The following is a 23,206-nucleotide window of genomic DNA, read 5'->3' on the forward strand; positions in this document are numbered from 1 at the left end:
TGCATCCACCTCTAACATGTTATAAATGCTTTTATGATGTATGCAAGGAAGCCTAAGAGTTATTTATTTAGAACATCTCTTCCCCTGCTTCTACAGCACTCGAGGCAGCTTTGTTAAGGCATCACCAACACAAACCTGTACATATTTACTCTGAAAAGTCCCACTGAGCAAAATGGTGCTCACTCCTAGGGAAGTGGGTATGGGATAAAAGCCTCAGCAACTATATTTCAACGACATTTGCATATTTGTCATCAGTTGAGATACCAGAATATTTTACTGCTACTATGCCTTTAGGGACGCGGTTGGCGCTGTGGTCTAAACCACAGATCCTAGGGCTTGCCGATCAGAAGGTCGGCGGTTCGAATCCCCATGACGGGGTGAACTCCTGTTGCTCGGTCCCTGCTACTGCCAACCTAGCAGTTCAAACGCATGTCAGAGTGCAAGTAGATAAATAGGTACTGCTTTGGCGGGAAGGTAAACGGCATTTCCATGCACTGCTCTGCTTTGCCAGAAGCGGCTTAGTCATGCTGGCTACATGACCCGGAAGCTGTACGCCGGCTCCCTCGGCCAGTAAAGCGAGATGAATGCTGCAAACCGAGAGTCGGTCACGACTGGACCTAACGGTCAGGGGTCCCTTTACCTTTTACTATGCCTTTGGCAGGATAAAGCTAAACTAAATTGAAGGACCATACCTGGATATAACCTTGTGGTGCTTTCTGCCCCCTATGCTACAGACTTGATTTACCTCATAAGAGAATTCCTTCTACCCATCAACACTACACAGATTCCTGTTAGAACTTCACGGGCTTAAGTTAAATTGACTTGCTGCATGAATAATATGCCTGTGATCCAAAGGACCACCCACATATTGGGGATTTGCAGGGCTTCCAGTCATAGCTATGTGCTGCCTAACAAGTCACCCGTGAAGGTCAGGGGACTGTCTGGTGGGACACTCAATGTGGTGAAGGGACTGCAGCCAGAAGGGGAAATTGCGAGAGCCTCAGATGCAGAGCTTTAGAAACAGTCAGGCTTATATGGAGAAATATATTCCCATCGTCAACCTGGTCCCAAGTTGTCAAAGTCGTGACAAGACAAGACCTGGTCCCAAGTTGTCAAAGTCGTGACAAGGGTCAAGACCGGCACTCAGCTATAGCGTTACACCAGCTCCCGTGCCATTTGCCCAATCCAGACCCATGCAGACTGACTCCCACATGATTCCAGGCTTTTCAATTTCATGGTTACAGAGGACTCATGTGTTGGACAAAAAACCAGATCGAGACTGGGTGAGGCTTCACATGCATCCTGCACAGCTCTCTGTTATCTATTAATGAAGCTTTCTTAGCTTTCCTTTCATGAAACTTGTGTGTTAGTTCCATTCTCTCTAAATGCATTTGTCTCACCTTTTGTCCTAACCAGTCCTTTGAATGCACAAATGCAGTACTGCCACCAGGACTATGCAAACCAAGCAAGCTAAACTGAAGGCTTCAATCTGACAGAGAGAAAAACTGGGTTTCCTGGGTACAGAGCAATCAGCTTTGATAAGGGTGTATTTCAAAGGCCATAAATGTATGCTCTTTGAAAGCACCTTTGACCACTCAAATGTCTTACATGCTGGCTTCAGTACCAAAGAAGCTTTTCATGTTGTAGCTCAAGCAAAAATGGCTATGGGCCAGCTTTTGTGAATGTGCTTGACATCCAGAATGAATATGAATATGACTCTACTGCTGCATAGAGAAACTCTATGCAGATGGTGAACATGGGTGGGAAAAGGGACCCAAGCTTAGGTGGTGTCTGGTTCAACTACCCTCAACTACCCACTCAGCAGCTGCGAAAAACAGTTCAGTATCTGCCCATGCTACACCATTTATGGATCCTGGCATGCAAATATATCCTATATTTTATTCAAATTCAAAATCAAGCATGAAACAAAATCAACACAGAAAACAGGCAGGGAATATTGAAGCAGAGATGCTGCCTGAATTATCAGTCTAAATATTTTGCATCGAATTTACTTTATTTTTAACTGCATGTAATTTAGTTCAGTCAAGGGAAAAACATTGTTTCATGGTAGTAGAAAAACTGTTGCTTTAAAATGGCATTAATGTACATTTACTCAATTGGCTACGAGACGTAAGCTGCAAATGTATATGTCTCTCTCTTCAAAATACAATTACAAATTTTATATTGAATTTATTTTGAAGAAGACAGTAGAAAAATGTATGTTCTGTTGCTTCTAAAGAATTTATTAAAAACGTTTTCTATTCCATTCTCCATTTCATTACATTCCACAGAATAAAATAAAAGAAGAGCAGGATGATTTATTGCTCCATAAATATTATTTGGACATACGCTGAAGAAAAGATTTTTATCTTCCATTTGTAAAGTTAAGAATGTTTGTAAATTCTCCTTGTCTCTCTGCTAGATTATAGTATAGCATCCAAACAAACAAAAAAAGTACCAAAACTTCTTTTTATAATAATTCCCTCCATCCGAGCCAAAGTGTCTTAGTTGCTATATCTTGTTAGATTCATTCAGATACAACTGAACATATGGAGGTAACTCATCAGGATTCCACTCCCACATTTTCCAAAGGTGATATTTGCAAGGCGCCTAGACAGGCGTATCTGAATGCATGTAGACTTATGTACATGTGATCTAGCATCTTGGAAAACAGTCTGGGATAGCGAGTACAGAGGCCTACATGCGGTTGGGTGTGCATGCACAAAATCATTGCAGACGGCATCTTTAAGCGTGTGGGGGCTGAGGGCAGGGCCACCAAGGTACAAACACAATGTTGGTTTGAATATAAGCTGCACCCGGATATAAGCCGCACCTTTAAAATTGGAGGGGTGAAAAGAAAACAAAGAAAATATATCCGAATATATGCCGCTCCCTTCCTCGCTGCTCCTGGCAGCATACTGGGGGCGGGGAGCCACGGTGCGTTGCCGACGGCCTTCTGCCTTCCTCGCTCTCTCCCTTCCTGGTTCCTGGCCTTGGGGGAGAGTGCGGGGAAGTATGTGCTGTGCTATGCTCCTGGCACTGTTTGCCCCACGTTCCTGGCTGCATACGGTAAGGTCGCAAATATAAGCTACACTTTAACTTTTCACGGTCTGAATTTTGGGGGGAAAGTGAGGCTTATATTCAGACCAATACGGTAAATGTATGAACAGGGTTTGAGTGAGGACCGGATACATCCTTTCATCAGTTAGAAAGTTAGCAAGGCTGGGGTATGCGAGTCTAACAGAGAAAAGGAAAAGCAGAAAGGCACTGAAAGAATAGGAGATCTCTGCTTTATTAAACCCAACCTGTTTTGAACTGAATTCGTATCCACAGGCACTCTTAGGCATAAGAAATTTTCAGTCTTTAGTCTCCAGACTCTCTTGCCCCTGGCAATCTCTACACATCTTTCAATGCATTCCAAGTAACAAAACTCTTCAAAGCTATAAGTGCTTCCAGGAGAAGGAAGTTTTGCACTTCTTTTTCAGTATTTTATTTATTCGCAACACTGAAACTGTTAAATTTTTGTTAGGATTCTCACTTTAAAATGATAACAAGAAGTAGAACTCCAAATGGCACATTGTATATAGAAAGTATATGTTGCAAAAGGTTTGTTTCTACACTTCCTGAAATCCAAGTTAATTCATACTTCCTTGAAATATGGCAGATTTCTAAAATTACAGTGCAGCCTTTGGTGATATTATCCACTGCTGCTAGCTATAACACTTGGAGAGATGAAATTCGATTCCAGATTACTTCTCTTTCTTACATCTTTCAAAATAAATGTATCTGACATATACTTTATGCTTATTAGTATTCATGGCATTTTTTAGCACCATCTGCTTTTGGGGGAATCATTAACAGCTTTCTGTACCAGGACAATGTAAAACTGAAGCAGCATGGACAAAAGAGAGTTTAGATCTTTCCCCGCTTCCCCCCAAATAAAATCTCATGGGTATTCTTTCTTTCAAAATAAAAGACAAGGGGGGAGGAATTGCATGCAGATACTTATTTGAGTTTTAATGAGCATTCTAAGTTAACACTATGGCAGAAAAGGGGGAAAAAACACAAATTGGATCCTATGGCCCTGTGCTTTGTCTGTTGTAGTTAACACAGTTAAATGTCTTCAGCAACCCCACCAGAGGCAAACCACAGTTATATGAGTGAAAGGTATTTGCTTGGTTCCTCATTCTAGTCAATGAAGGAAACCTTGGATGTTCTGAAGCAAGAGTTTTTGACTTGGACCTGAGTTGAGGTGGGTTTCCTCCAAAACGATCATGAGCTGAAGCAGCCTTCCCCCCACAAATAGGATCTGAACCTAATCCTGACTTTGGCACACACCCTTAGTGATTATAGATTTAACTGAAACAAACAAACATGCCAACCCCAACCCCCACCCCCACCCCTAAGTTATGCATAAAAAGAGCAAAATTTTGTGAAGCTTTTTGTGGCCAACTGGGGGTTCTGACTTGCCACAAGAGACTATACGAATGGCCACTGACAATTTGCTAACTATTATAAAAGTTAACTCTCAGAGGATGTAAAAGCTCTACCCAAGAAGCCCCTACTTAAAAAGAAATATAGATTATTTATATTAACCTATGTGTTTAAATTAGGAATGATGGAATAAAAAAATAGAATTATCTGTCATCAATAAAATTAGAGTTAAAGAAAAAGACCTTTTGGATTAACGAATTAGTAACAACTATATTTTAGGCTTTTAAAATATACACAATGATTCCCAAAAGCTAAGCTACTGCTTAAAAAGTACATTTTGCTGGTCAAAGACTGTTCTAAACTAGATTTACATATAAATTACGTATTCCCTTTGTTCTAAAGCTTAGTGAAACAACTGGCAATTATAACTATTAATAATGTTAACACATTTCATCAATCTTTTTATAAGCTACTTTAATTAATTTAAATGTTTCTCATGCATGACAGAGTTTTATAGGCAGTTTATCTGTTAAAGTCTTGTAAATGAATGCCTTAGATTTGTAGAAAAGGTGTTTTTTTTAAAAAAAAATAATAATAGCAGCACTATAAATCCATTTGTTAAGTCAACAAAAGAGTTTATTGTGTATGTGCTTTGTCGTGCCACCCCTCTGCACTGGCAAATGTCAAGTAATTTGGAAAAGGAGAAAAGAACCTCACCAAAATCAGCGAACACTGATTGCCCAACAACTTTTACATCTTTGGGTTTCCTCTTCATATGTGTAGCTTTGGAAAAATTCCCATCCTGTCAAGAGATAAATAAAAAAGTCAAAATATTTCCCAAAGTAATCTATAAACAAGGGATGCGGGTGGCGCTGTGGGTTAAACCACAGAGCCTAGGACTTGCCGATCAGAAGGTTGGCGGTTCGAATCCCCGTGACGGGGTGAGCTCCCGTTGCTCGGTCCCTGTTCCTGCCAACCTAGCAGTTCAAAAGCACCTCAAGTGCAAGTAGATAAATAGGTACCGCTCCGGCAGGAAGGTAAAGGGCGTTTCCGTGCGCTGCTCTGGTTCGCCAGAAGTGGCTTAGTCATGCTGGCCACATGACCCGGAAGCTGTCTGCAAACAAACGCCGGCTCCCTCGGTCAATAAAGCGCCGCAACCCCAGAGTCGGCCACGACTGGACCTAATGGTCAGGGGTCCCTTTACCTTTACCTTAATCTATAAACAACTCTGTGAGTGTAGGGAATACCCCAGCATAAACACATGGGGAAAAGTAGAACTTGATACTTTCTGGAACCAACATAATTCTGTCTTACTTTGGTTTTTTTAATGGATCTTTATGCCACCCTTCAGCACAATGGCCATGCAAGCATTTACTTGGATTTTCACACCTGATGGTTTGCAAATCATTTTTAATGACTTTGATTTGGGGAAAACCTGTCTAAAAAAATGGCTCCAGTGCTAATTAACAATGCACTTTCCCAACTTCTTTGTAGTGGATGCAATCAGTGGAGAAGGATTACGTTACCTATATCCATTTTCTCAACTACTAGAACAATTTGGTCACCACCCAAAAGGGTAGTGGCAGGAGAACACCACATACACTATACCAGAATAGCCACCTCCTGAATACTCATTCACATCTTCTTCCAAATAATCACTGCAATAAGATCTGTAGTGATCAGAGGAGGAAACCCTGAGTAGATGGCTTCTGAAAAAAACATCGCTAGTAGTGTGGGATGCTCAGATGAGCTACCTGAGACTATATAACAGGCATCTCCAAACTTGGTCCTCCAACTGTTTTTGGACTGCAACTCCCATCATCCTTAGCTAACAGGACTAGTGGTCAGGGATCATGGGAATTGTAGTCCCAAAAATAGCTGGAGGGCCGAGTTTGGGGATGCTTGCTATATAACATACCCTACCTGCACCCCTGGGAATGGGACGGGACACAATGCAGTGTTCTTAGATGCAAACAGGGACGTTCTTTCTGGGTCAGAGGTGGTTCCTTAAAGCACAACATGAAAGTTAAGAGTTATGCTACTTGCCTCTGGACCAAAATTTTGACCCCTGGTTATGGCAAATAGAAGTTTATTGCTGAATAGGAAATCAGCACATGACAATTAGCAAATAAAACTTTTGACTGTATTGTCACTGGAACATGTCCTGCACAAGTCACATTTTAGGGAGCCTTGCACAATTCCTATTCATTGCAGCAGGGTCTTCCAAGCAGATGAGGTTTCTGGTAAGCTGTAATCATTGACGAGTCGTTGATGATCCTGTTTCTCTTGTACATATAGCCACTTCACAATGAGCTGTGATAAAACTAGGAAGACTCCAATTACGTAGTTTTTCATTTCGTCTGAACCAAGGAAACTAAGCATTTGTCTTGATCCATCTTGGCTTGATCCAAAGTTCCTAATCATAGTTTTCAAGTTCAGACAAAATGGCTAATGAGACACTTCCTGGTTTAATTGTGGCCCCCAGGAAAGAAGAAGCAAAGAGGCTCTGTGCACTGGCAAGAGGCTACCACATATTCATGGCATAATAAACCAAGATAATCTGAACTGGGTCATTGTGCATCAAAGCTGGTTCCAATTTTGAACAACTTTATTTCAACACACCTGAATCATTAATGTGAATAATCCATTATAATAATGTTTGAGTGGCTTTGAAAACAATTTGGATTTTAAACTGCAATCTCCCATTAACTCAGAGTGTGTTTTCATGTACTTTAGTCATGTGGAAATTATTAGAACTGAAAAATTGAATTGTCTTCTAAACACTGTTGAACTCCTAGAACACTTCAAGTTCACTGAGGACACATTTATGTTAGATCTTCAAAAAACTGAAAAACAATATGCCAATGTTTGCAGAGAACTAGGAAATGTGAAGCAGATTATTCTGCAGAATAACCACAAAGTCAGTATAATTCTTACAATTCCTTCTGATCATGAAACAAAAATCTCTCTGAAACAAAAAGGTGTGGGGGGTGTCACGTGACCCCCCTCCACCCTTTCTAAATGGCAAACTCAGAAATAACCTGAAGTGCCACTCCTTAAAAATGATGTTCAAGTATCTGGGCATTTTTTTAAAAAGAGATTGTCATCAGAATTGACTTTCTTCCTCTTGATATTTAATTTCTTTCATGATCAGCAGAAATTGTAAGAATTATACTGACTTTGTGGTTAGCCACTTGTCCTAAGATGGGTGATTCCTATTTTGCAACACACCAAATTGCACTGGGATGTCTTCCTTGGGAATTAAACAGGTGGGAAGAAGCCTGGATAAATAACCAAACTATCTTTTGCCATTTCTCCAAGGAAGAAATTTCAGCCATGTTTAAACCTACAGGCAACAAAGAATGAGCACTGTGTTGAAATCTTTTTCTTTTTCTTTGTAAGCCATCATGCTGACAAATTAAATGACAGTAATCTCATACAACAGATGACATCACTACAGGAGCCCTGTTAACGCACACATTAGGGCAGACTGATTGGTTTAATTGGCAGTCATGCTAAAATCCTGCAGAGGCAGGGATGCTGAGTAAAACATTGCCTCCAAGCAATCTTTGAAGTTTGAATGCGCTGAAGTTATATTTACTATAATGACAACTATTTATCCTTGAAATCAGTATGATCAGACAACCTCTTCATTTAACAGGCCCTAAGCATGCTTTTATTTTTATCTATTTCTTCTGAGCATGCTTTTATACATTTTTTAAAAAAATTATATCTATCCTAAAACATTTACATATAAACTTCTTTACCTGATTAACCCAGATTTCAAACTGGATTTCATTGGACGGTGCTAATGTAGTAAGAAACAAATCTGTAAAGATAAAATAAAGGACAAGGTCAACAGGAGACCGAGAAATGTATCATTTACATTTTGCTTGAGTATTTAATTCAGCCTAGGTACAATTAATCCTAAATATAAAATAATACATGTATGTATATCTTGCAGAAAGGTTCCCAGAATATACATATTCTCTAGATTGGGGCAGGGAATGTGTGGCCCTTCAGATATTGCTGGGCTGTAACTCTCATCATCCCTGACCATTGGCTATGATGGCTAGGGCTGACAGGTAGCAGAAACCAACATTGGTAGGGCCACAGGTTTGTCATCCCTGCTGTATAACATTTTCGATTAGCACACTCATTCCTGTTAGGAGTACTATGGCTCCCAGCTTTCAATGAAACAAATGAACACACTTCAAGTCAGTTCACATGCAACTCCAGATCACCCTTGAGCTTGTGCTCTGCAACTTCCTCCCCACTTATGGTTTCAAGAAAACAGTGGTCTGCCACGACATCCAAAATAGGAAATGATGGCTTTCTCCTGCCCTCGCCCCACCAGGATTTGCATCAGCATCAAATTCTGATCTGAAAGCTGAAGACCGTCCATAGTTTGCCAATTCAGATAGAACAGCAAACTATAGTTGGTTCAAAATCGGAAGTCAGGGAACGAATTATAGTACCCAGAAAAAGGAGAGGGAAGGGAAAAGGGAGCATGCAAGCTAAAGGCTTAGAGTTGATGGCCAGACAACAGTTTTGCTATTACATCCAAATCATCCATTGTCTAGTTACAAAAATAAAACCTTGCTAGAGGTTCATCTAGCTCTGGGAAGGTTATAAGCAGGGATAAATGGGATAGACCCCCCCTTTTTTTTTCTTCCCAGCATCTGGCATCCAGAGCTGTATTGGTTCTGAACAGGGCACTTCCTAGCTATCTTGGCTAATAGCTGTAGGTAGCTCTATCCTCCATTAATTCATCTAATTCTTTTCTCAAAGCTACCTAAGCTATCCAGACCCATACGCGGAATCAAACCTGCAACCTTGGCATTATCAGCACCACAGTCTAACCAACTGAGCTAATGGCCATCACACTACTCTTGGTAGTACATTTTATTCAGTATGCATTTTGTGGTTGTGCAACTAAGTGGCTGGAAATACAACTTTTGCCCCAACCCAAAGCAAACTCTCTTAGCTAAACTCTACAGAAATTAAATCTGAATTGCCCAATGAGCAAAAAATCCTGCTTATTTCAAGGTGTCCGGTGCTGAAGCATTCAGAACAGGAATTTAAAAGCCAGCCACATTTTATTTAACAGGCTGTAGTTTGTGAGCTAAATTGAATTCTGAGATTTCTTTCTGTCTGAACAGTAACAAAAACACACTCAAGAACTAAAACAGCTTTTTGCAAGAATTGCGTATTTACAATTAAAAACTTCTAACAACTCTGTACCAGGTGACTAATGCTTACAAATTTCATGGCTGATTCAGATTCTAAAACAACTTTAGAACAAACAACAAATGTTTACAAGATGATCTACAAATTAAATGAAATTAAGATTAAAATAAGGTGTTGTTTGGCCAGAACACTGTTCCAGGGGCTGGGACAGGGGGACCTTGACTGACTCCAGTTACAAAAGCTGAGGCTGCCGAACAGACTCTTGGGTTGGGGACTTGTTGGAGGAAGTTGTTGCTGTTATTATTATTATCTTAGATCTTATTATGATTTATGTGGAAATTGCTTCAAGCTTGTTGGTTTACTTTTCGATGTCTCATTTATTGTTTATCACAACTTTTGTTATGCTCGTAATTATGTAATATTTTTCACGTTGTAAGCTGCCATGAGCATGGTTTTGACTATGGAAAGGAGGCATACAAATAAAAAGATGTATGATGCAAAGAACCACTTAGAGATTTCAAAATATTAAATGGTTTATAAATAAACTTTTATATAAATAAATACAAACACACGGAAGGAAGGGGAAGTTGAAAACACACGCACCGCTTACACCTAGAGCAGCTCTCTGATTCTTTGCAAGCAAGTCCAGAATTTATTTTTATTTATTACATTTATATCCTGCCTATTGCCCCAAGAACTCGAGGCAGCATACATCCCATCTCCTATTTCATGCTCACAACAACCCTGTGAGTTAGGCTAAGCTGAGAGACAGAGTGACTAAGTAACTGTCATGGCTGAGGGGTAATCTGAAGGTGTGTCTCCCCAGGGACTGAGGTTGAAACCTTTGCCCATTCTTTGCAAACATGATGCTTTCCATGTGTTGTTGTACCTATCAGCCGCAACCAGCACAACGTGGCATACTGCTTAGGGACAACTGTAGTCAAGCGGTATATAAATTGTTTGAATAAAATTAATTATTTAGAAATCTTTTATTTCAACTTTCTAAAGAGAAATTCCCAAAGTAGCTTACCATATTTTGAATAAAAAAAATACACATTAACAAAACCATACAAGTTGGTATCTGTATTGGATCTGAACTCATTAAAACTGTGTTTAAAATTATTTTTATACAGTGGTACCTCGGGTTACATACGCGTCAGGTTACAGACTCCGCTGACCCAGAAATAGTGCTTCAGGTTTGTGGGAATATGGTTGGTTTACCTATAGGGAAAATGGGCGCATGGGTGGAAATGTACTGCAGCCTGACCTTTCGTTAGGGCAGGCTGTGTTAAGCATGATCAGTGCGTGGACACCTCATGCTGGCCTGTGATTGGTCTACACAGCATACCTTGATAGTGGTGTGATTTTCCTTATATGGTATTATCTTTTACTGTTGAGTTGATACAATGTTCTGTGAAAAAATAAAGTGCTAGGCCGCAGCAGTTTGAGCAGTTCAGGCCTGATCAATTCTGTTCAGCTCAGTTGTTGCTGGCTAGGCCTTTTGAAACCATTTTTGGTGTGAGACTGATTTATTTCTTATGGCGAGCAGGCCCTCGTCATAGGTTAAGAACTTTGCTTCAGGATAAGAACAGAAATTGTGCTCTGGCGGCATGGCGGTAGCAGGAGGCCCCATTAGCTAAAGTGGTGCTTCAGGTTAAGAACAGTTTCAGGTTAAGAACTGACCTCCGGAACGAATTAAATACTTAACCCGAGGTACCACTGTATAAGCAATTGTTTTCAGTGTTTTTATACAGGTAACCATTTTATTTGCTACAACACTAAACAGCTGGATTCAAACACCTACTGTAGCAACAAGCCCTAAACTAGGATAAGCTGCATGTACAAATGTGCACAAAGATCAGTGAACATCTATTTTAAAACTGCTCAGTGGAGCTGCACAGATGCCTGCCTGGGCCAAAGCAAACAAGTCAATACTATTATTCTAAAGGTGGGGTTCACAGATTGAGAGGTAAGTGATTAGCACAAGGCCAGAAATGAGAAAGATTCTGCCATTGCTACTAAGGAACTAGACGTGCTTGCTGATCAACTGCAAATCATCCAGAGATGTTGGATCCTGATCTACCTTTTGCCTGCTGCTGCATTAGGTGCAAAGAGCTATAAGGTTCAATTGCGCCTGGAAGGACCCAGCATGATATTGATACTGAGGAAATGTGTTCCATACAGCTGGTCGCTACCAATACACTAGCTGCCTTATTTTGTGCCGAAGAGGTTTTAGAGTTAGTCTTGGAAAGGTTCAGACACATTTCCCCTTATTTCTATTTCTATGTGTGGTATAGAGACACTTACAAATCATTTTTCTGCACCATGTCAGAGGTGAGGTTCTCTACTCCCTAGTACTTTAAAAAAACACGCATGTCAGGAAGCAGCACAATAGTAGAAATCAACAGAAGCTCAACCATGTATGAACAGAAAGTAGGTGGCTTCGCTGTACACGGTTGAATCCAAAGAAGCCATCCAATTAGGACATTTGCTTATGCATCTCCAGCCTCTCCTCCTCCTGTGCCCTCCTCTAATCTATTATTAGGGTTTCTCTAACCCTCTGGAGCAGATTTTGGGTGGGAGGAATAGGAAGAGGAGGAGGAGAAGGAGAAGGAGAAGGAGAAGGAGGAGGAGGAGGAGGAGGAGGAGGAGGGGAAGCTATGCCGGGCAAGAAGAGGTCCTTGTACAAATATATTGGTCTTCAACTGGTGGGTCACCTGTGGGGGTCTGCATCCTGATCCAAGGTGGGTCGTAACAAGAGCACCATCACCATGCAAATATTTAGTAAAATATTAATAAATGGGTCCTCAAATGCACGTTTGGGTTAAAAGTGGGTTCAAAAAAGTTGAAGTTACCTGCACTAATATAATAAATAAAGTCCTTTCTTTAATAAAGATTTTTTTGAGTAACAAAAGTACATACATACAGAAGTACAACTGTTTTCGGTTCATAGCGTCCTTTCTAAAGATCAGTTAAATCTGATAGAGACACTAATGTTATAGACAGTATGATGTTGGGGGAAAAGAGCGGTGGGAAGAGAATGCGGAGGAGAAAGTTCATTGTTTTTGAAGCTTGCTGAAAGCTTTTATGATTAGGCAAGCATGCCCTGACATGTAATTTTACTATGAATAATTGTTCTTACAAACTATAGATAGCAAATTCTGTTGATTTTACTAAGATTTTCTTATGAATGTTTTAAATGATTTTAAGGAAATTGCTTAGAGAGTTTACCTTGATTAAGCAATATACCATCAACCTTCTATGTTAAAATAAATTTGTTTTAAGGAAAGTGTACACACACAAAAAGCCACAAAGCAATAGGACTGGAATAATAACCATCTCCAAAACAAAATGGAGATTGGGTTTGTTTTTCTTAAAACCAGCCAACAACACAATGGCTCTGATGTTGGGCAGCTTAGCAATAAAACAAAACATGTGTTTAGCTATTTGCTGTGTGGGAGGAATAAATGTGAGGATTTGTTAAAAAACAAAAAACACAATAGCACAAGTCAAGCTACAAAGAGCTAACACAAAGATGATAATTTAAATGTCTAAAAGGTTTGGTGAGTTGTGTTTTTTTTTTTAAAAAGGTGTTTATAGAGAGAGAAGCATGCTCTGTCTATTGTAATAGATGTTGCCTTTTCCTCACTTTTAGGATGAGATTGGTTTGTTCTGGTACCAGCTTTGGGAAAAACTATGACAGCAACCCAGAAATGTACTTGTATTGCACAGCAGCCTTGAAGTAGGTGGTATCCATCTTGGATTTCAGCTCCACCTTGGGTCACAAGGAGAGAGATACAAAAAGACTATAGTAACACACTACTGGTGTTTCTGCAAATAACTAAGAGCCGCCAACTGCAATGCTTCTTTGTTGATGGAGAAATCGGTGTTGCACTCTTTCTCTCTCTCTTTCCCCGCCCATCTCTACTGTGGGAGCCCAGTCTGTCTTGCAGAATGGCAATCAGGTCAGTTTAGGAATACAGGAAGCTGCCTTACACTGACTAAGACCCATCTAGCTCTGTACTGTCTACTTTGACTGGCAGTGACACTCGAGTATAACAAACCAGGTTTGCTCCCATCCTTATACAGTGGTACCTCGGGTTAAGTACTTAATTCGTTTTGGAGGTCTGTTCTTAACCTGAAACTGTTCTTAACCTGAAGCACCACTTTAGCTAATGGGGGCTCCTGCTGCTGCCGCACCGCCGGAGCACGATTTCTGTTCTCATCCTGAAGCAAAGTTCTTAACCTGAGGTACTATTTCTGGGTTAGTGGAGTATGTAACCTGAAGTCTATGTAACCCGAGGTATCACTGTACTGGTGGTGATGCTGGGGACTCAACCTGGGACCTTCCACATGCAAAGGAGATAGTCTACCACTCGGTTTCTTCAAACTGAATTCCAGGTTAATGCATTACTCCCTCGGGGTTCCTTCCAACTTTACAATTCTATGATTCTCTTGGCCAATCCCAGCTCCATGCTGGTGCTTAAATTGGATATGGTTATGTTTTTTTGGGGTTAGTTTTGTACTGTTTTTATTTTAACTTTGTTAGGAACCCTGAGGGTCTCTATGGATTGAAACAGTAAGGTATGAGTGCTGAACAGACCCACAACAAATAAGATCTGGAGCCTTGTTAGCCCATGGTTCAATGTGAAGGGCTGCTTTTAATATAGATCCCATCTGGAATTATGATGTCAGGGAATCTGGTTGGCTTGTCCTCAAATGTATGGCCATCAAACAGTGCTTGTGAGAGGGGCAGCTGTGCTGGAGTTGGTAGTGCAGCCTCTTGATGTGGCCAGGATGCAGAGTGTAATGACTTTGACCTGTATTTCTCCAATAGCAATGCTACCTGGAAGACCAGGCATTTGGTGGATTCTAAAATACAACTGAATAATGTTATCACCTGCTCTTTTGTTTTTTAAGCTGATGCTGTTTTGCGATTGTAAAACGTTTACTTTGTGATTTTATAGCATTATTTTATTCTATGAAGGCTCTAAATTATTTGTTTGATAGCTGTTGTGAGAGCTTTACTGGCAAAGGGCAGGATATTAATTTATTTCTAGGATTTATAAGTACATAAATGGCTTTGGGGGAGTTTTCAAAAAACCTGCCATGCGACACAGGGGTCACCTATTCAAAAGCTTTTTTTTAAAAAAATCACACCCCCTCTCTTTATATGCCCCTAGGCTTAGCCTAAAGTATATTTTTGGATGCTGCACATTCACACTCCTGGACTGTGAAATGAAGGACTGTATATTTCATAAAAACAGATTGCAAAAATATTTCATATTCTGCTTCTTTGTGGAAACCTGAAATGTAATTACATTGAAAATAATAATAAAGCTAATGCATTTTAATCTTTGAAACATAAAATATAATCTTATAAACTATATTAAATTGGAGAATTTTCATTCTGCATTAAGTAACACTCACCTGAGAAACAATTATTTTAAAACACTTATTTTCAAGCATTACAGCATTTAGGCTGTTAGTGTTAGGGGAATGTGAAGGAAATAATAATTGGGCAATTCTGACTTTCTGTCCCCAGGTTTCAAAATATAGTTGCTGTAATTGTTTTCTGCAGAAATTAGTCTGCAAAGAGTTTGCAATCTATCCCCACCACAACATTTACATCAAAACCATGTAAGCAACCTTGCTTATCGAGACAAACATAATTCTTATTTATTTGTGTCTGTTATGCTACAGTCACTTTATTCATTGATTTAATTTTATTTTTTACCTTGTGCTGAGCTTTAAACGTGTTTTTGGCTGCGATCAACAGAATTCATAACTAGTTCCCCACACCCAAGGAAGCTTTGGGTTGTTGTTTCTTAAGCAGCACCCCACCCCCATATTGCATGACAAATCTACAGAATCAGTTTGTGAAATGTCACTGGGATCTGCTGCTTGAAGGTTGTTGGGGTGGGAATATCAAAACTCTTCCTGGGCATGACAAAAGTAGGTCTTTGGTCATTCCCCTTATCTCATTTTCCCTGTCACAATCTTGCGAGGCCAAGCTGTTAATAAGTGCATTTAGAGACGGAGGCCAGAGACAACTGCATTTTCGTACAGTGCAGACACAAACCTTGGTTTATTAAGCCATTCTGTGCATGGGTGCAAGCAGATAAACAAACCACAAGTGGGCATAGCATTATGCAATCTGAACCCTGGATTGTGACTGGCTTCACTATCATAAACCATGACAACTAAGCTGAAAACAACCCTTGATTTCAGGCTGACCTGCTATTGTGGTTTATTATGGTAAAACAAACTAATATCCTAGGTTCAGGTGGACTGTTAAGGTAGCCCACTTCATGGTTTATTTACCCTCTCACATGAAGGGAGGAGCAAAGAGGGAGGAGTGTTTGGGCGGTGTGCACCACTACACACACCAAGCACATTACAGCTTCAAAAACCAGCCTCATGGCGAGATGCAGGGGTAGGCAAAGTGGTCCTTCCAGATGTTGTTGGACAACAACTCCCATCCCCAATCATTGGCAATGATAGGAGCTGTTGATTGGAGGACACCATGTTGGCTACCCCCTGGCTTAGTGTTGCGTGAGAATGCCGCTGCTGCCTGACTTCAAACATTGAGTTTATGAATTTATAAGGCAGTTAGCGAATACCTGAGAGATGTACAGAAATAGTTCTAGGCTGCAACAGGGACAACAGCATTGCCCCCTGGGTAATCTGATGTAATAATAATTTTTTTTAAGCACTGATTCTTTCAGATAGTACTAAATTAAGTAATTAAAAACAAAGCCTCAAAACAATCTATTACTGCTAATAAAGATTATCACAAAATATTTTACTGGAAACAAGGACAACTGGCGACTCCAGATTTCTAGAGCAAAGCCTTAAACAAATGTTTCAAAACTCAACTGATTTATGACAATAATTGTTAAGTACTGCACTGAGCAGAGATTATATTGGGCATAACTAACGGCTCATCTGTGAATAAGATCGACTACATCTACATTTTTAACCCTGGAGTTTCATTTAAACATACAGGTATTAAGATTTCTTCTCTACAGATAAATTATGTTTCCAATTATGCAGATCAACTGGGATTCATCCTCTGGGATTTTTACATTTACTGCATGGCAATGAGGACGGGAAATACCATTATTCTGCATGCAAAGTTTGCTGTGTTTCCATGAACAGTGGAAGAAACCCCACTCCACATCAGCAGGCTTTTGAAACTCATTATTTTTATGTTCAACAGTTCATAAGCCAAACATTATTGCAAGAAAACCAATTAATTTCTCATTTGCATTCAGTATCTGATTCTCATTAAAAAAAAAACTTTACCAGAGGAAAAAAATATCCCAACACAATCATGTTGCAAAAACATTAGCCCCCTGCATATAATTTGAAATGTAGTTCTGCAAAATATAGTTGCAAGCTCATAATGCTTTTTGGTAACCAATTATAGGCTACCTTACTCATTTAAAACCCTTTTACTAAGAATTATTAAAAAATGTATCTTCAAGGTAGGCTATAAAATACAGTTTAAAAAATACAAGAACAAAGATAACAAACAGAAAAAGCAGCATCAGCTTCAGACATCAACAGATCCTATCAATGACGGCTCTTAAGAACCAATTTAAAGAGGCATTAAACCCAGTAAACATCCAGGACAATAAAACCATATCTACCTGGTACCTAAGTGACATCAAAGACTGATAAGGGGAGCAAGAAGCACAATTGAGATGCTGCCACAAGAAAGACCCTATTTTTGTCAACCAGAGACCTTTTTTTTCTCAGAAGGTCAGAATACCAGATCTGAGCCTTTGGTGAATATATTAACATCTGGGCAGGTACATAGAATCAGAGGGCTACTTTGCACCTAACACAGTTCACAGTTAAATGGAGTGGCCTCAGTCAGCTGAGCAAGGCATTGGGTTTAGATGCTCCTCTCTCACTACAACCCCAGACCCTCCAAGTGTCCCTATTTTCCAGGGACGCCGCTGATTTACAGAAGCTGGCCCGGTTTCTGATTTGATCCCGGAATGTTACACTTTTTCTTAGGATGTCCCTATTTTCATTGGAGAAATGTTGGAGGGTATGGAGTTATCCAACCCCTGAGCCATCTGAAGGCAATCCTGTATAGGGAAGTTTTTTATAAAAATCTTTAATGCTTTATTATATTTTTATATACAGTGGAAACTCGGGTTACGTATCGTCCTCCTTACAAACGCTATGGGTAACAAGCTCTGCTAACCCGAAAGTAGATGCTCCTGCTTGCGAACTTTGCCCTGGGATGCGAGTGGAAGTTGCGCGCCAGCAGCGTGGCAGGCCCCATTAGCGAAAGCGCGCCTCATGTTAAGAATGGTTTCAGGTTAAGAACGAACCTCCAGAATGAATTAAGTTCGTAACCGGAGGTACCCACTGTATGTTGGAAGCTGCCCAGAGTGGCTGGGGCAACCCAGTAAGATGTATGGGGTAGAAACAGTAAAATTATCATTATGGAATGGGACGACCCTATTTTCACCAGTGAAATCTTGGAGGGTATGTACCCCACACCTCCATGAAAAGGGCTTTAGCTGAGGTTACTTTCAATTTCAAAGAATCTTGGCTTAATATGACGTGTGAGCCAGGAATAGGGATTTAAAAACAAGCAATTGTTAGTTACACAAGCCAGGTTTTTAAACTATGGTTGAAGTTGGCTTGTTTAGCTAAGAATCAGCCAGCCAGAGTCTGTTTTACTGACCAGCGGGGGGAAAGGAGGGAGTGTGCAAGCCCAATGTCTTGCTCAGGGGCTTGGCCACACATTGCTAAACCACACTTTAGTATCATGGGACAAACCAGTCAGAATATTGGTTCCATGGGGAAAATCCAGCTAGAAGCCCAGCCAGGTTCACTATACAAAATGCACATGAATACATAGCTTCTCACGTGCAAGGAAAATCACGCTACGTACATAACGGAAACTACTCTAGGGTCATTAGCACAGGATTCTTTGGAGAGTAATTGAAATCAACATTAAGGGTAATTGAAATCAACATTAAGAGGGCAGCAACAGCAGCTAAAGAAATTTCAAGGATTTGTCAGGTTCCCCAAGAGAGGAGTGCTTTGCTTTTCTTCCCCACTCCACACTGCAAGTGCCACAATTGGCAAGGATAAGCATTCCTAAAATAAAGTCGCCTGTTAACAGCAATTAAAGAAGGGTAAACTACCGTAACTTGTGCTGCCAGAGGACAGCACAAATCCTGAGCATTGCAGGGTACAGGTACGTGTGTGAAGGACCAACTCCCCCAACTTGGCACTCTCCAGACTTTGTAGTTCAACCCCATCAGCCCCAGTTAGCATGGGGAGTTGTAGTCTAAAATATCTAAAACGTTCTGAGTTGGGTGGGGGGCAGTGCGGCTGGTGAGGGACATGAGAGGAAATCTTTTCCCCTTACGATGGTTACATATACTGTAAATAGGATTACTAACAGGTTTGAATGGGAGGGGAAACCATCTGGACAGTTGCCCGAATTGTTCCAATTACAACCAGGTTTATTAATAAAGAGACTCTGGCCCTTTTCTCATTAAAAAACTGTTTTGTTGCCTTTACTTTATGTATACTTCTTTATTTCACACATGTGCAAATATAGTGGCGGTGGTGGTGAAGGAACCCTAATCCCAGAGAGGTGAGGCTGGCTCCCTTTTTGTAACCCTTCTGCTGGCAGGCTAACTGCATTTTATTTACAGGTTCTTAACTAGTTTGTTTTTATTACTTTGTATTTCATAATGCTGCTTTAAAATGCTTTAAGCCTCCTTGAATCCAACTTGGGGGAAAGGCAAGATGTTAATACATTAAATAATAATGAAAATAAAAATTCATTTAACTGCATAGATGCAAGCCTCTGTGGTCTGAAGCTGCCACCAACTCTTGCTGTTCTACTTGGTTTGCTGCCTGCCCCCTTCCCAGCTTGGCATAGGCCAGCTGCCTTGCTTGCTGTGATCACTGACAGTGCTCATGACAGCAGAAAATGCATGGCAATAGCAACAAAGGGTGGGAGGGAGCCACTCTGTCCTCTTCCCAGAAGCCTAGGTAAATCTCATGACCCTCCTCCACTTGAACCTGCAGCACCCTTGGCAGTAGGGGTACTGCAGCAGCAGGACTGCATTACTCTGCTATGCAGTTTACCATCAGAGCAGCACAGAAATGGCAGTGCCCAAAATGGATTAATGATCGTACCAGCCAAATTTCCCTGTGGCATCCTCTGCCAGGGTGCAGTCAGGGCAGCTAAGAGGGCAGATGAATGCAGATAAGAGATGAACATGTAGTTATGAATGGATGCCGTTATCCCTTCCAATTCAAATGGGCTCTGACCCCAGAGTGCTTTTAATTTCTATTTGGCAGCTTGTATTGCGAAGTTATTGGGCTGCATGCTCAAACTCAGGCTTTAGATAGTCTTGTAATGAACAGGATACTAGGAACAGGTTTGTGAACTATTGTCCAACTAGCAGATTTATTGCTAGAAGGAAAGGAATTGAGGCAGTAAACAAAGCAGCGCCTTTGCTTGTGTAGGGAGGGATGTTACCTGCATTACAATTAGCAATGCACAGGGCAGAAAGGCGCCGTCTCTTTCCCTGAAATGTCTTTGCTTGCCTCCGCAAAGAACTGATTACACAAAGCATCCAACATCTCAAGCAAACAGCCAGCAGCACATCAGGTTACGCTTTTTTGCAATGCCTACACTGTACGAGATGTTTAAAGAGAGAAACACACGTTGAGATTTGCATTGACTGCTGTTGAGCAAAATCTTTGCAGACAGCCACTTAATTCTCTTCCCAACACTCATTGTTTCCATTTATTCCAACAGAAGATATCTTGTGTGACATTTACGTACTTATTTTTCTTCACTGCAGACGATTTAATGGAACTCAGTGAATTCTACATTCCCAATAAGCACATTTTGTGCATAAGGAAATTGGGACGCAAAAATCTAAGCAAGCAGAGAGCTGTGCAATTTCCCCACATAGACAAAAATGTCTGTTTTATAATACACATTCTTCCAACTAAAGTTTCTGCACCTTCATTCCTGTGCTGTCTGAACCTTGACTCTACGCATGTGATAACTCACAAGATCATACACAGCTTCCTTGAAGGGTTCCTAGTACAGGCTTTCATGGGGTTTTCCTAATGAGGAAGGCAGGTTAGGGGATAGAAGAAGAGGCACAGCTGTACTCATGGAGTAAGTGCACAGTTAATTCAGTTTTCTTGCATACCTCACTCCTTCCTCTCTTCCACTATTCCTGCTGAAAAAAAGTAATGTTGCACAGAGAATACTAATATATGATAAATAAAGCCATCAAATATGACAATCACACAAAGATTTATTTGCAATTCTTTAAAGCTTTAGGTCACAATCCAGTTTGTAACTTGGAATACAAGGACTTGTGCTACCTGGTGGGATGTCTGGCTTCTTCTATTGAACAATGGACCCCACCAAGACCATATCATGTTTTCAGATGTCTTGATGGCTTTATTGTTTGTGTCTGTGCTACTCTGAGCCCTTTTGGGAGGAAGGGCAGGATATAAATTAAATTAATAACAATATTAGTATCACAAACAACCTCAGTTCAAAGAACAGCTTTACCAAGCACTGGTGCTTGATAACCACAAATCCAAAGCCCGTTGGGCGCACAGTACTGGTCAAGTCATCACAGAAAAAAAAAAAGACTGTTTCTATATTCTCACAGTAAGAGGAATGAAGCTGAGCAGAACTGAAGAGTGCAGGTATAACTTACCACCAAATAGCTACTGCAATAAATGATAATGGCCACTGGCTACAAACAATAACAATCTGACTGACTACACTCAGACTGAACAGTTTCCTTCATAGCAAACCACGTCGCTTTCACACCACGGCTATCTGTATGGAGTCCATATTTTATATGCTGAAAGTACTTTCGTATCCAAGAAAATACGGTGGCAGCTCTATACTTATTTAGGCAGGATCGTTTTCACATTTATCTAAACAACCTGTGAATTTGTTCAGCAATGCATGGAAATACATTACTTAGGCCAATGCTATTAATTCCACTGATAAAGAGGTTTTCAAGACCAGGAATAATTCTTGAAATAACGAATCTGTTTTTGTAGCCAAATTAAAATACCCTGGAATACGAAAAGCATCTGAAATAGTGTTATCTCATTGATTAGGCCAATGCTATTTTCACTCTGGTTGATGTATTTATTTTCAAGGCTGAGAGAACTCTTATGCAGTTTACCAAACTGGGTCTGGTCCACACAATCAATCTCTGGATTAATAAGGCAGGATACACACAAGCTGCATGCAGGTCAGGGCCGGTCCAATATATTTTGGCACCTGAGGCAAACCACAAAATGGTGCCTTTCTCTGCTAGGGCTGAGAGGCCGCTGTAGAGATGGCATGTGGGGTAAGGGCTGGTGAGGAAGAGGCAGATCCAAGCAGCGTGCCACAGCCATCGCTGCTACTGCAGCAGCAGCGGGCAATGCATTCCTTGGATGCCAGATCTCCTGCCTCTGTGGATTCTGCTGCCTGAGGCGGATGTCTCACCTTGCCTCATGGGTGGGCTGGCCCTGATGCAAGTATACAGAGGTCCTTTCCAGCCCAGTGGCTAAACAAGCCAGGATTCAGCTCTTAATCTGTTATGAACCACCTCAAAAACTACGCTTATTTGCTTACAAAGAAGCCAGGGTACTAATTTTAAATCAAGGCTTAATATTCTGGCTTGTTTGCAGGGCATTAACGGTAGTTTATGGGTTCACATTTAATGGGAAAGCTATTGTTTAGTTTATTTTGCTGCTCACATGCAAGGGGCGAGAAAGCGCATGGTGCCATATCCTGGCTTTAAGTGAGGATTTGAGTGCATAGATTTGTCCATGGAATTCTATTATGAAAAATGATGACTCTTCAACAGAGTCTCCTAGATAACTGCTACATAATTACATTATTGCTGGTAATAATTTCAACTTTTTAAATAAAGTTTTAATTGCTGCAATGTTGTGTTATGACTTATATAGCACCATCTATGTACATGGTGCTTCAGCATAGGATGAGAGGACAGAGCCATACAGTATTTTTTAAAAAAAAATGAAAAGGAGTGTGGCAGTTGGAAAATGGATTAGGCCTAAACTAAATTGGCATAAAGATGCTCAGACTAGAGAGGATCCCTCTCCCCTTTCAGGCACAATTTAAAGCTGTTAAGCTGTTTATAATGATATAACTGTCAAAAATAGTTTAGCTGGCGTGACTATTTTGGCTACATCTGTTGCAAAAATAAACAGCGTGTTCTTTACATGCAAGGCACAGATCATTCGCATCCCTTCTTAGTTGTCCTCCTCTTTCACAGAGATGAAGAATCTGTGGTGCTCCAGATGTTCCTGAACTTCTAGCTCCCATCAGCCCTACCCAGTTTGGCCAATGGTAAGTGATGATGGGAGCTGTAGTCCAGTAACATCTGGAGTGCACCAAGTTCCCCATTCCTACTGTGTCCCTTACAATCCAAGTTTAGGTTACCATCTCATACCCGCTTACCTTAGGATAAGTCCCATTGAACCCAAGCATAGGTTTGCACTGTTAATCTTTTTAAATCCCTTCTCAAAT

At 40.6% G+C, this 23,206-nt stretch overlaps 1 protein-coding gene across 1 annotated transcript in view; it reads right to left on the reverse strand.

The window, feature by feature from the left end:
• ITFG1 (integrin alpha FG-GAP repeat containing 1) overlaps nt 1-23,206 on the reverse strand; it is a gene marked incomplete at its 5' end in the record, with an annotated part of 112,292 nt that overhangs the window by 74,884 nt on the left and 14,202 nt on the right. Inside the window, 2 exons of the mRNA XM_081870245.1 lie at nt 5,152-5,236; nt 8,202-8,263. Of these exons, the coding sequence (XP_081726371.1) occupies nt 5,152-5,236; nt 8,202-8,263 (147 nt within the window). The remainder of the gene's footprint in view (nt 1-5,151; nt 5,237-8,201; nt 8,264-23,206) is intronic.

The sequence above is a fragment of the Podarcis erhardii genome (assembly GCF_964252035.2).
Source record: "Podarcis erhardii genome assembly, chromosome: 7".
NCBI lineage: Eukaryota > Metazoa > Chordata > Lepidosauria > Squamata > Lacertidae > Podarcis > Podarcis erhardii.